This window comes from Ostrea edulis, chromosome 5, assembly GCF_947568905.1.
Source record: "Ostrea edulis chromosome 5, xbOstEdul1.1, whole genome shotgun sequence".
In the NCBI taxonomy this organism is placed as follows: domain Eukaryota; kingdom Metazoa; phylum Mollusca; class Bivalvia; order Ostreida; family Ostreidae; genus Ostrea; species Ostrea edulis.
In genome coordinates, this window is record NC_079168.1 from 7,699,555 (window position 1) to 7,712,391 (window position 12,837).

Here is a 12,837-nt window from a genome sequence, read left to right on the forward strand (position 1 = left end):
CATGTTCCAGGAAAACAGCTCGTGGTTCCGGATACGCTTTCGAGAAGTCCTCTCAATATCAGTGATCAAAGCAATACTGTTGAAGATGTTACCGCATACGTAGCGTCCGTGGTCAATACGAAACCATTATCAGATAAGAAATTGGAAGAAATTCGTAACGAAACATCTCCTTCCTTATTTCTTCAGATCCGATTCTACCTGACGTCATGAGATACACTATGCAAGGTTGGCCGCAAAAAGAAAATTCATTGTATGCGGAGTTGAAACCATATTTCGCGCCAAGATTCGAATTCTCAGTGTCTGATGGTATACTGTTCTATAGAGACAGACTAGTGATTCCAGAATCCCTGAGAGCTGATGTACTCGCAGCGATACATACAGGCCATTTGGGACTGAACAAGTCAAGAGAGCGTGCAAAGTCATCAGTATGGTGGCCTGGATTATCAAGTGATTTGGAACATTTGATCAGGTGTTGCGAGTTTTGTAATACCAACCGTCCGTCACAGCGCAGTGAGCCACTTAAAACTACTCAGCTTCCTAGTCGTACCTGGGTAAGGGTTGGAGCTGATCTTTGCGAATTACAGGGCAAACATTACCTTGTAGTGATGGATTACTTTTCTCGGTATTTGGAGATTGCCTACCTGGACAATATCACAAGTAATCACGTAGTTGGCAAATTAAAGAATATGTTTGCCAGATGGGGCATACCCGAGGAACTTGTTAGTGATAACGGTGGACAGTTCAGTTCGAAATCATTCAGACAGTTTTCGATTGATTATGGATTTCATCATACATTCTCCAGTCCTCATTATCCTCAAGCAAATGGAGAGGCAGAGAGTGCGGTTAAAGTAGCCAAACGAATACTCAAACAGCCGGATGTATTTCTAGCCCTAATGGCTTACCACAGTACCCCCGTACATGCGACAGGTACTAGTCCATCTGAACTCATCATGGGACGTAAAATCAGAACGACCGTTCCGATTTGTTCTGACCAACTAGAGCCTGGATGGCCGGACCTAGGAAAAGTTAGGGAAAAGGACAGACAATCCAAACACAGGATGCGTGTAAACTTCAATCGTATGCATGGAGCTCGCACTTTAAAACCACTTTACGTAGGTGACCGTGTTAGGGTGAAAACTGATAAAGAAAAGTCTTGGGATGAGGCAGGAATCGTCACATCTGCTGATTACGCGAACCGCTCATACTTTGTGAAAACTCTCAGTGGAGACCTCAGGAGAAATCGTAAGCACTTGCTTCATGTCAATGATGAAATGCAAGATTCATCTGTGCCAAGTGATTTTCAGTGTTCTTTCGCTATGGAACCGGAACCGGAAATTCCGATGGGGAACCAGAATTCAGAGGAATCGCTGTGTACCGAAACAACCACACCACTTACCAATGAAACTCCGAGTGTACTTGTTACGAACATTCCACAGAGTAGCACTCCACCAGCTACCGTAAGGCGTAGTGGTCGCGAAATAAAACGCCCCAAATACCTAAGTGACTATTTGCTGTGAATTTATTCATAAGTCATGTCAGACATTTTGAACAGTTTTGCTATTTTGCTATTCATTTACTTTAATGTACATGTTATTCATTTTTGCACATTTCACTGGAAGTGAATAGAGACATTACACAGTTGTATGTAATTATGTTAAAGACAGTCAACTCTAATCATTATATAAAGATATTTTGATACATTGAAAAATTCAATTCCTATGTACTGTACATCTATTTTTGCTTCAACTATTCCTAATTTTGGTAAAGATAAATTTTCGAGATTTATAATCTTAAGGAAGGAGATGTTTATAATATATTAATAGCATAATACATTTAAAGATTATTTCCCAGTTTGAATTTCCCGCGATATTTCATGTGTGTATTGAACTATTCCCAGAATGCACTGTATTTTGTTTGACTGCCATCTTTATTAAACTTGTTAGACTGTTCACACGTGTTTCTCGATCTCCCGCACTAAACAGTGAACGCGCCGAGTACAACTTTATTCGTATTTTCCCTTAATCATAGGCATGGCAGTAATAAATACCTAGCGTGTTCAATTGGACATAAACGGAGGAAAGTAGACCGTTTATTCGGAATTCATAGTATTTAGGGTCTTTTATTTCTTTACATAATATTTGATTTGACTTTTATTATTGTAAATTATAGTCACATCTCTGAAATGTCACATTGGGATATTAAGCATATATACACGATACAGGGGTGCCTTATATCGTTTACTGTCTCTGAAAGCTTGAGGATGATATCCAAAATATGTTTGGTTCTTTGCTTCCTTACGTACGAAATCGGAGTCGCTGGTGGTACGTTTCTTTATATATTCTACATTCAGAATATACCTCGAAATATTTTAAGAAATCAATTTTTAGAGGTTTTTCTTATATCTTGCGAAAATTTATGCGATAGAGGTCATTTGAAAGCTAAATCAATACGCAATTTCCTAGATATCAGCTCTTCTGTGATGGAGGTACATTCAGTATTCTGATAAACGCTTGGGTGGGTATAGGGTATATACTTATATTATAGACTGGTTGTGTAGATGACTGTGGGTGTGCGTTTTATTTATATTAGCCGGTGATATTCATTAGCTGACAATATCAATAAATTGTTTGAATTGGGCCATTGAATTAAATATAATCAGTATTCATTTTCTCTTTGACGCGATCGACACATTTCACAGTTGGTTATTTTCACCTTTTCTGATATTTAGCAACAGCAGAAATCAAAATGTGTTCTTAAAACTTAAATAACCTCAAAAGTGTATATACTTATGATATACTTTACAAATATAAATTACATATACATGTAACATTAACACGATATGACTAATTTGGACCTGTCAAAACTCTGGGGTTACGAAATTCACAAGTTTGCTGCATCCTGTTCTGCTTTTCCTAAACATGCATTATACCGTATCAGCAAACCTACAAAAATCTTCAAATGATAAAGACAATAATCATTATAATAATTTTGGTCCCACTCTGGAACCAAAACACTTAACCCCTGGAATCATGAAAGATACATTTTGGTAAAGGACTGCCTGTTCTTTCTAAATATCTACATTTATTATATACTTTCAATTTCATCTCTTCTTTTTTCTTTAGAAGTTTGCGGGCATATATCACACGATATATGCCCGGAAACATTCCGGCTCGCAAACATTACGTTACAATCAACACACAAGTAAATTACTAAGCCGTTAATTTTAAATTTTTTTCGTGTTTTTCATCTTTTACTCAGTTAAACCAATAAAGAAATTGTTATAAATAAAATTATTGTTAGTTTCTAAATGAAATTGAAAGTATATAATAAAAAGGTTATAAACTTTGTATGGGAAAATATGACGACCTCGTTTTTTGTCGCGGACGGACCTCGCAAGCACCAAAAAACTCGGTCGTCATATTTTCCCATACAAAGTCTATAACCTATAAGTATTTACTTTCAATTTAGTATCCATATAGCATTAAAGAAGATTATAAGACTCTCTTATGAGTAACCATGAAATGTAAGGTGATTCCACCCGAGGGTTGCAAAAAAGCTGTGAAACCCGAGGGTGGAATCACCTTAATATTTCATGGCAACTCATAAGAGAGTATTTTTCTCTCATATTTCTAGAGTTTTCCGTTTTCCTTTTGCCTAGCGACGTCATTTTGAGAATTTTCCAATAATTAATTTTTCGCTGTACATTAAAAATAACACCAGAATCGAATTCTACGACCTTCATTTTGGCAACTACGTTGCCGACAAAAAATCGGCCGACAAGTGTATAAATGAATTGTATTAGAGTTATTCCTCTTTGAATAAATCAATAATCAGGGTGATGCGTGACGTAACTCGACAGTCCATCAGCGCGAAACATTTTGAAAGACCTAATCAGAATATGAATCCACAACTGCACGGGTTTTTTTTCTTAGAGGAGCATTGATATTGATATTAATTGAGCAGTTATATAATGACGAGTGTGTGAAGAGAGATTCCAAGTGGTTTTTGTTGGTGGATATGGGCATGGCTAGACTTTCGTTTTCCACGCGTGCAAGGACTCGAGTCTCATGGACATTGAAGGCACTTATTTCACCTGAGACACATATAGGGACAGTAGACGTTGCCAGGGTGAATGTGGAGGTAGGCCTAGAACTAATAGACCGTGTGGGCTGGGTTTCTGTGAACTGGCATAATGCACCGGATGACATAGATGTACTCGACAGCATATGTATGAGGAATTTGTGACTGTTGTTGAGTGTGCAGTAATTGTTCAAGGAATGTGTATTTTTGTGTCCGGTCACATACACCTGGAGATTTTCAGGGACATTACAATCTGTCATTTTTTGTACAAGAGCTTTGCAGATGCTAGTGTTCGTCAATCGAGGTAAGTTGCAGGCTAGTTGTGTATTGATTATTACATCATGGAATATGAAAGATAAACGTCACGTGATATAAAAGGTTGAAATATCTTTCATAGAATTATGTATCTTACATACGTAGATATGAGAGAAAATTAAATGCTTTTACACATATGAATGTCACAGGGTGACAATTGGGTATTTTAATTATCAAATGTTATATGCATTTTATTCATTTCAGATTGTTCAATACACTTTCATTCATTCATTCCCCTGTTTACTAATTCATTCATGCATTGTCATCGTATTCGTGTTGTGTTCTTGTGTACGTGGTGCCACGTGATTGTTTTGTGAATAGGGTTTTGCTGAGTTAGGTATTTGTAGAGCGAGTGAGTATTTTATTAGAAGTTGCAGAACAAGTTTTTTAGGGAGTGGTAGTAGTGTGCGCATGTGTGTGAGCTTGTATAAAAGGATGAACACGGATTAATTTAGAGATTAACAAGACTTTAACGCAGTATATCAGGGTAAGTCTCACATCGAGATACCCTACACGGATATATTCCTTACGGGATATAAAGATATATAACTGGTAAGAACTAAATTCATTTAAATCGTTTTAATCTATTTAATAATAATTTATTGCTCAAATTATCGTATGTGAGAGATGTATGTGTGAATGTTTCATTTTCATTTTAGGTCATCGTCAAATTTATGATTGCAGTATCGGATATGTTGGATACAAATAAAAATTAAATTGAAACCTACACCAAGAGTTCTTCTTGTTGTAAGACCCCGTGACAATGGCGCCCAACGTGCATTACCAACGACATGACGGTGACCAGTGGCAGTGATAATTATGTGAGTAATAATAGAAACTGCAGAGAGTTCGTGCGGTACCTAAAAAAATTGTGTGCATACAACTGTGTAAAAACATATTTACGTATGTAACAGTACCTAGTGTTTATTAATTTAACGATAAACGGAGCTCTGTCGAAATCGAAACATCTATTGGAATCCAGCTGGATAAACACGAGATCCATCTTACAACGGATGTTCCATTTAGGGAGTCATATAGGCGAATACCTCCAGGGATAATTGAGGAGGTAAGGCAGACACTGAAAGAGATGTTAGAGGCAGGGGCGATCCGCAAGTCCAGTAGTCCATATTGTTCCAATATAGTGTTATGTAGGAAAGCGGATGGGTCTTTAAGGTTTTGCATAGATCTTCGAAAACTTAACAACAGAACAATTAGAGATGCCTATACACTACCTAGGATAGAGGATACTCTAGACAGGCTGGTAGGTGCAAAATATTTTAGCAAACTAGATCTTAAATCTGGCTATTGGCAGGTGGAATTAAAAGAGGAAGACAAGATGAAAACGGCATTTACAGTAGGCCCATTTGCTTTCTTTGAATGTAACAGGATGCCATTTGGTTTAACCAACGCACCTGCTACATTCCAAAGACTGATGGAAATGTGTATGGGTGACATGAATTTGAAGGAATGTTTACTTTTACTAGATGACATTTTGATATTTTCTAGTACATTTTCAGAGCATTTGGAAAGATTAGAATCCGTTTTTCAAAGATTACATGAGTACAAGTTAAAACTCAATCCGAAGAAATGCGAGTTTTTTAAAAGTGAAGTTCGGTATTTGGGTCATGTGGTGTCTGAAAAGGGGATATTGACTGATCCAGATAAAACTTCATCTCTCAGAAATTGGCCAGTACCATCTAATGTGAAAACTTTAAGATCTTTTCTAGGTTTTACTGGATATTATCGTAGATTTGTACAGAATTACGCCAGAATTGTGAAGCCTCTGAATGATCTTCTGATTGGACAACCTACTAATAAAATTTCCAAGAGAAAGGCAAGGTCAAGAAAAAAGGTAGAATGGAAATGGGGTGAGATAGAACAAAATTCTTTTGATAATATTGTTCAAAAGCTTACAAACCCTCCTATCCTTGCTTATGCCGATTTCTCTAAACCATTTGTACTAAATGTTGATGCAAGTTCAGATGGTTTGGGGACAGTGCTGTATCAAGAGCAAAACGGCATAGAGCGGGTAATTGCTTATGCAAGCAGGGGACTAAGGGCATCAGAGAAACATTATCCAGCTCATAAACTGGAATTTCTTTGTCTGAAATGGGCTGTAGTAGACAAGTTCCATGATTACTTATATGGAAATCTGTTTGAGGTAAGGACAGATAACAATCCCTTAACTTATGTCTCTACAACAGCTAAGTTAGATGCCACTTCTCATCGTTGGTTAGCATCACTTTCGTCCTATAATTTCAAGATTAAGTACAGAGCTCGTAAGCTTAATAAGGATGCGGATGGATTGTCTAGAAATCCACAACAGCAGGAAATGTTTACAGATGTCGTACAAGCAATTTCTAGTGCAATATTGGTGAAGGACACTCCACTAGCAGAGAGTTTTGTAATTGGGAAGTCGTTGAAGCCAGCAGAGCATGAGGTCAACTTTCAATTATCATATGAAGAGATGGCTAAGGTAAACTGGAGTGAAGAACAGAAAGGTGATCCTCACATAAACAGGGTTAAGTACTTTGTTAGTAGAAGAGAGAAACCTTCAGGTAAGAATTTACATCAGGAATCTAGTGACGTGAAGTTATTCTTGAGGGAATGGAAACAATTGGTAATTGATAGAGAAGTTCTGTATAGAGAAACAACAGTGAATGGAGAACAGGTGAGACAGTTAGTACTACCAAGTAAGTACAAGCACATAGTTCTTAAAGGACTTCATGACATGTTTCACCAGGGAAGAGATAGAACTTACTGGTTATTACAACGTTTCTATTGGCCCAACATGTACAGAGATGTTCAGGAGAAAGTGGAGCAGTGTGAAAGATGCATTACGAGCAAGACCAGAGAAATACTCAGAGCAGAAATGATCCCTATCCAAACATCCAGACCATTGGAGCTTCTTTGTATCGATTTCCTCAGCCTAGAGAAATCCAAAGGTGGACATGAGAATATCTTAGTCACAACCGACCACTTTTCCAGATATGCCATGGCAATTCCAACCAGAAATCAGCTAGCATCGACAACAGCAAAGGTATTGTATGAACATTTCATTTGCCATTAGTTTCCCAGCACGTATCCATTCAGATCAAGGGAGGAATTTTGAGAGTTCTGTAATCAAAGAGTTGTGTCGCATAGCAGGAGTCAAGAAGAGCAGGACTACTCCCTATCACCCTATGGGGAATGGGAAAGTTGAAAGGTTTAATCAGACCCTTTTGAGAATGTTAGCTACTTTGGATGAGCATCAGAAACAAGATTGGAAAACTTATGTTTTGCCAGTAGTACATGCATATAATGCAACCAAAAACGAGACTACAGGGTATTCCCCTCACTATCTAATGTTTGGTTGGCACCCTCGTTTGGCAATAAGATGCTTACTTTGGTATTGAAAATTCTGAGAAGCAGGTAAGAAGTAGGGAAAACTATGCTCAGAAATTACAAAGGAGATTAAACTTTGCATACAGAGTGGCAAGGGACAACATACAGAGGAAATCGGATAGGTACAAACATAATTATGATCAGAAGGTAAGATTTGAGAGGTTGGAGGAAGGTGATAGAGTTCTTATTAGGAAGTTAGTGTTTTCAGGAAGATCGAACTTACAAGACAAGTGGGAAAGAGATCCATATGTGGTGGTTGAACAACCGGTTTCAGACATTCCAGTTTATAGAGTTAGGAAAGAATCGGGTTGTGGAAAAATTAGAACTTTACATAGGAATTTATTATTACCATTTATGTGTATCTCGAATTCAGATAGTACAGAATATTCAATTAGAAAGCAAAGGCAGACTAGGTCAGTGCAGGAAGAACACAAAATACAAGAAGTTTCATCAGGAACAGAATCAGATAGTGACCATGATCAGGATATTATTTTTTGCTAAGAAGTAAAAATGTTTCAAAGAATTTCAGCATTCCATCAAAACCAAAATCCACTTTTGTATCTGAGATTTCATCAGAAGCAGAATCGGGGCAGAGATCCTTTTTATCCACATCTGAATCTTCAGTCGTAGAGTGGTAGAACCGAGGAGATCCACAAGGGGTAGAAAACCACCAGATAGATATGGTACTTGGGGTTTCTCCTCAAAATGCCCAGATTTGGTATGTATAGGGGGGAGAATGTCACAGGTGAAAGAGACAAATTGTCTTTACTGAATATGTATATATGGTCTTATGAGGGATTGCTCTACATGTGTAACGTGCTGTAGTTAAGGATTGAACTTCATGGTTTTGCATTTACATGGGTATGAAGTAGAAGTAGTTAAGATGGTGTATAACATACCATAGTAGACTTGAGATAGAAAACTACATATGAAATATTTACATGATGTGCACTTGATGTGTTATGTGAATCTATTTTTGTATATAGTTGAGTTTAGATGTAATTTTAAGCATATTAATGAGTATTTGGATTTGCTTCAGGAAATGCCAGGACACGTTTCAATAAAGAGGGGGAGAATGTCACAGGGTGACAATTGCGTATTTTAATTATCAAATGTTATATGCATTTTATTCATTTCAGATTGTTCAATACTTATATTTTCCCGCGTTTCGTTAGTAATAGCGGGAAAATGTTGTATTGACGGTACAGTATATTGTACAGGTAGAATGGAATGATCCATTTTTAGCCGCCGTTCGTCACGAGATAGACGAAACTTAATGGATAATTAAATCTTATGTTTTCATCCATGCCATGCAAAAGTTAAACATTTACAAATAAGTTGTGAGGTCCGTTCACAAACCCCTGCATCCAGCGGCGCTTGGCAACGGACACAGGTTTTCTAGAGTTTTTTGCGATTTTCATCGTTTTATTTCTAGTTTTTTCCTGGCCGGCCCTGATGCTATATAGAGGGGATTTGAGGTATATTTAAAAGTATTGATATTTATGTATTGCTCATATTTTGTATATGGAGTTGGAAAGTTATCTTAATTTTTGTACATGAGAAAACGCCTTGTTTTTCTGCGAATTGTGTATTTAGAATACAATAAATTACGGGCGTCCAGCAGTCACGCGATGTATGTTAGTGTTATGTTTTTGGTGTTAAAATGTAGTATAGTTAATACTTTCATTCATTCATTCCCCTGTTTACTAATTCATTCATGCATTGTCATCGTATTCGTGTTGTGTTCTTGTGTACGTGGTGTCACGTGATTGTTTTGTGAATAGGGTTTTGCTGAGTTAGGTATTTGTAGAGCGAGTGAGTATTTTATTAGAAGTTGCAGAACAAGTTTTTTAGGGAGTGGTAGTAGTGTGCGCATGTGTGTGAGCTTGTATAAAAGGATGAGCATGGATTAATTTAGAGATTAACTAGAGATTAACAAGACTTTAACGCAGTACATCAGGGTAAGTCTCACACCGAGATACCCTATACGGATATATTCCTTACGGGATATAAAGATATATAACTGGTAAGAACAAAATTCATTTAAATCGTTTTAATCTATTTAATAATAATTTGTTGCTCAAATTATCGTATTTGAGAGATGTATGTGTGAATGTTTCATTTTCATTTTAGGTCATCGTCAAATTTATGATTGCAGTATCGGATATGTTGGATACAAATAAAAATTAAATTGAAACCTGCACCAAGAGTTCTTGTTGTAAGACCCCGTGACATGTACTATATTTACCAACTTAACCTCGCCTTGTAGTCAGAACCTCTAGGTCGGGGATCATGAAATTTACAATTTTGGTAGAGGCCTTCCTGCTCTATATCACTATATATTTAGTTTTTCTTACAGATGTGCGTTTGTAGAGAATATTTTTAAAATTGGTAAATTTTTGCTCCGCTCCCAAGCATGCATCATACCAAATTTGAAAAGAATTGTGATAGTAGTTATCAAGAAATTTTCAATTGTTAGTAAAACTGCGAGCTATTTTCATTACCTTTTACATCGTACTGTCCACCAACAACTAGAGAAATGGCAAAATCTTGCATTACTGAAGACCGAAAATGCTCTGCAACGTCGCGCATGATAAACGGTTGCTTTGATGGATGCGATATTACATGTTCCGGTAATTTATTTAGTTACAGTGCTGAGTCCTAAGTGTTTTACACCGATCGACAGAGGATGCTTACTCCTCCTGGTCTACTGATCCCACCTTTGGTATATCTAGGGGTCTGTTTTTCCAACTCTTTATTTTGTATTCCTTATAGGAGTTATGAGATTGATCACTGTTCGTTGTCTTCACTCAATAGTGTGTCAGGGCGCTCGCTATTTTTTAACCCGGCGCTGCATCAATCCCGAAATGTTCATTGTTGGTAAAGAACTCCCCAACTCACTCACTGCTGCGACCTTGAGCGTCTCCCAAAGTGAAAAATTACGGGTGCTTAACCTATAACTCTTGATGTCTCTGTACGAGTGAAAAATGGTCGAAAGAGACTAAAACAACATTCAAGGAAACAAACAAAACATGTACTAAAAGATATTTATATCGTATTACTAGTAACTGACCAGTGAAAGGTGAAGATAACGAAGAGTGATCAATCTCATGTAAAACTTATACGGTACCAATTTTGATGCACCAGATGCGCATTTCGACAAATAATGCCTCTTCAGTGATGCTCAAGCCGAAATGTTGGAAATTCGAAATAACAATACACTTGTAAGAACTGAGGGAAAAAACCAGAGTGCGAAAGACTGGAGTCAAATGAAATAAATCCCATAAAGAATACAAATTAAAGTGTTGGGCAAACACGGACCTCTGGTCATACTAGAGGTGGGATCAGGTGCCTATATGAGTAGTACGCATCCCCTGTCAAACTTTCTCGAGAATTTTCCTACAATTTACTAATTTATCGAGAATTATGTCCGTTAGTGGGGACTTAATGTTTATGTAATGTCGGTTAGCTGTTAGTCCGTCCGTCTGTTCGTCACAAATTCTTGTGAACGCTTCTCCTCCTATATGGCTTATCAGGTGGACTTGAAACTTTGAACAATGCTTCATCGCCATTTATAGATGTACATATTGTCGAGACGTGAGGATCCAATTATTTTCCTAACAGTTACAATGGATCTAAGATGGGTGGAGAATGTAATATAGATTGTGAACACTTCTATTTGGCTGATCTGATAGACTTGAAACTTTGTATAATGCTTCATTGCTATTTGTAGATGTGATACTGTCGGTACGTGATGATCCTTTTCCTAAAATTATAGTGAATCTAAGAGGGGCGGATTGGTTGGTTGTATATTGTTTAACGTCCAACTCGAGAATTTTTCACTCATAATGAACATGTAAAATAGATTGTGAATACTTCTCCTATATGGCTTATCCGATAGACTTGAAACTTTGTATAATGTTTTATTGCCATTAGTAGATGTGCATATTCTCGGGACTTGAGGATCCAATTAGTTTCCTAAAAGTTATTGTAGATCTAAGAGTGGTCAGGGGCGGATCCAGGAATAGTGTTTACGGGGGGTGCCACTTTATGTGGCTGGGGGGCGCCCTGAGGCCCCCAGTGGGTCCAGGGCGAAACCCTGGTGGGGACCCAGGGGGGCGAAGCTCCTGGATTTTACAGATTTTATAGGACTTGAAATACGTCTCCCATTTAAGTCATTTGTATTAATATCTATCATTTTTAATAAGGTGAAAATAGTAAAATGACGCAAATTTTAAGGGTTTTTGGAAAAAATTAAGTTCTCCCAATAAAGTTAACTGTTATTCAAGAAATCAAAAGATTTTGTCATTTATTTCTGCGAGAGTGGAAGAAATTACTGCTTCTTTTATCATTTAGTACATTTTTCTAAACAAGATACCACGATTTACCTTCACTTTGAAAATTTTAGGGGGGGGGGGGGGCGCCGGCTGTGCCCTCCTCCCCCCATTAAATCCGCCACTGGTGGTGGAGGATGTAAAGTAGCTTGTGAACATATTTCTTAGTATATGGCCTATCTGATACACCTGAAACTTTGTACATTACTTCAATATCATTTGCAGACGTGCATATCGTCGGGACAGGAGAATCCAATGGGTATTATTAAAGTTAAAGTGGACCTAAGAGGGATGGAGGATGTGAAATACCTTGTAAACACTTCTCCTATAGGGCTTATCAGATAGCCTTGACATTTTGTAAAATACTTCATTTAATCATTTAATTCTGTTCACATTGTTTTGACCCAGGAATCTCACAAGTATTTTCTTAAAGATGGTAGTAGAAAAAAAAGTAATAAAATTCAAAGATTAGAATTTAGAAGTAGCCGGAAAAAAGTAATGAACTTTGAAAGGTTTATTTTTAATTCAAGTTTTATCCAGTATGTTATAATTTGTTATAATTTGTGAAACAACGCATACTGTCACAATCGGTGGGGATGGGGATCAGAAAATGACAAAGCCATGAAAAGAGGGAGGTACCCATGGGAGCTTCATAATATTTTTCATCATAAGTTATAATGATTTTAGAATACATATACTTTAGTATGGAGTTGTTGAAACGGTG

The 12,837-nt window shown here is 37.2% G+C and overlaps 1 protein-coding gene across 1 annotated transcript; it reads left to right on the plus strand.

Moving 5' to 3' along the window:
• The first annotated feature begins 605 nt into the window (after positions 1-605).
• On the plus strand, positions 606-1,517 carry LOC130054514 (uncharacterized protein K02A2.6-like). The gene has a single exon (XM_056164479.1). It carries the CDS (start codon positions 606-608, stop codon positions 1,515-1,517), a length of 912 nt encoding a protein of 303 aa, XP_056020454.1.
• Positions 1,518-12,837: the final 11,320 nt, after the last annotated feature.

Bases quoted from the DNA above. Each gene is read 5' to 3' on its own strand.
- LOC130054514 (XM_056164479.1), top strand. From the start codon at position 606: ATGGATTACTTTTCTCGGTATTTGGAGATTGCCTACCTGGACAATATC.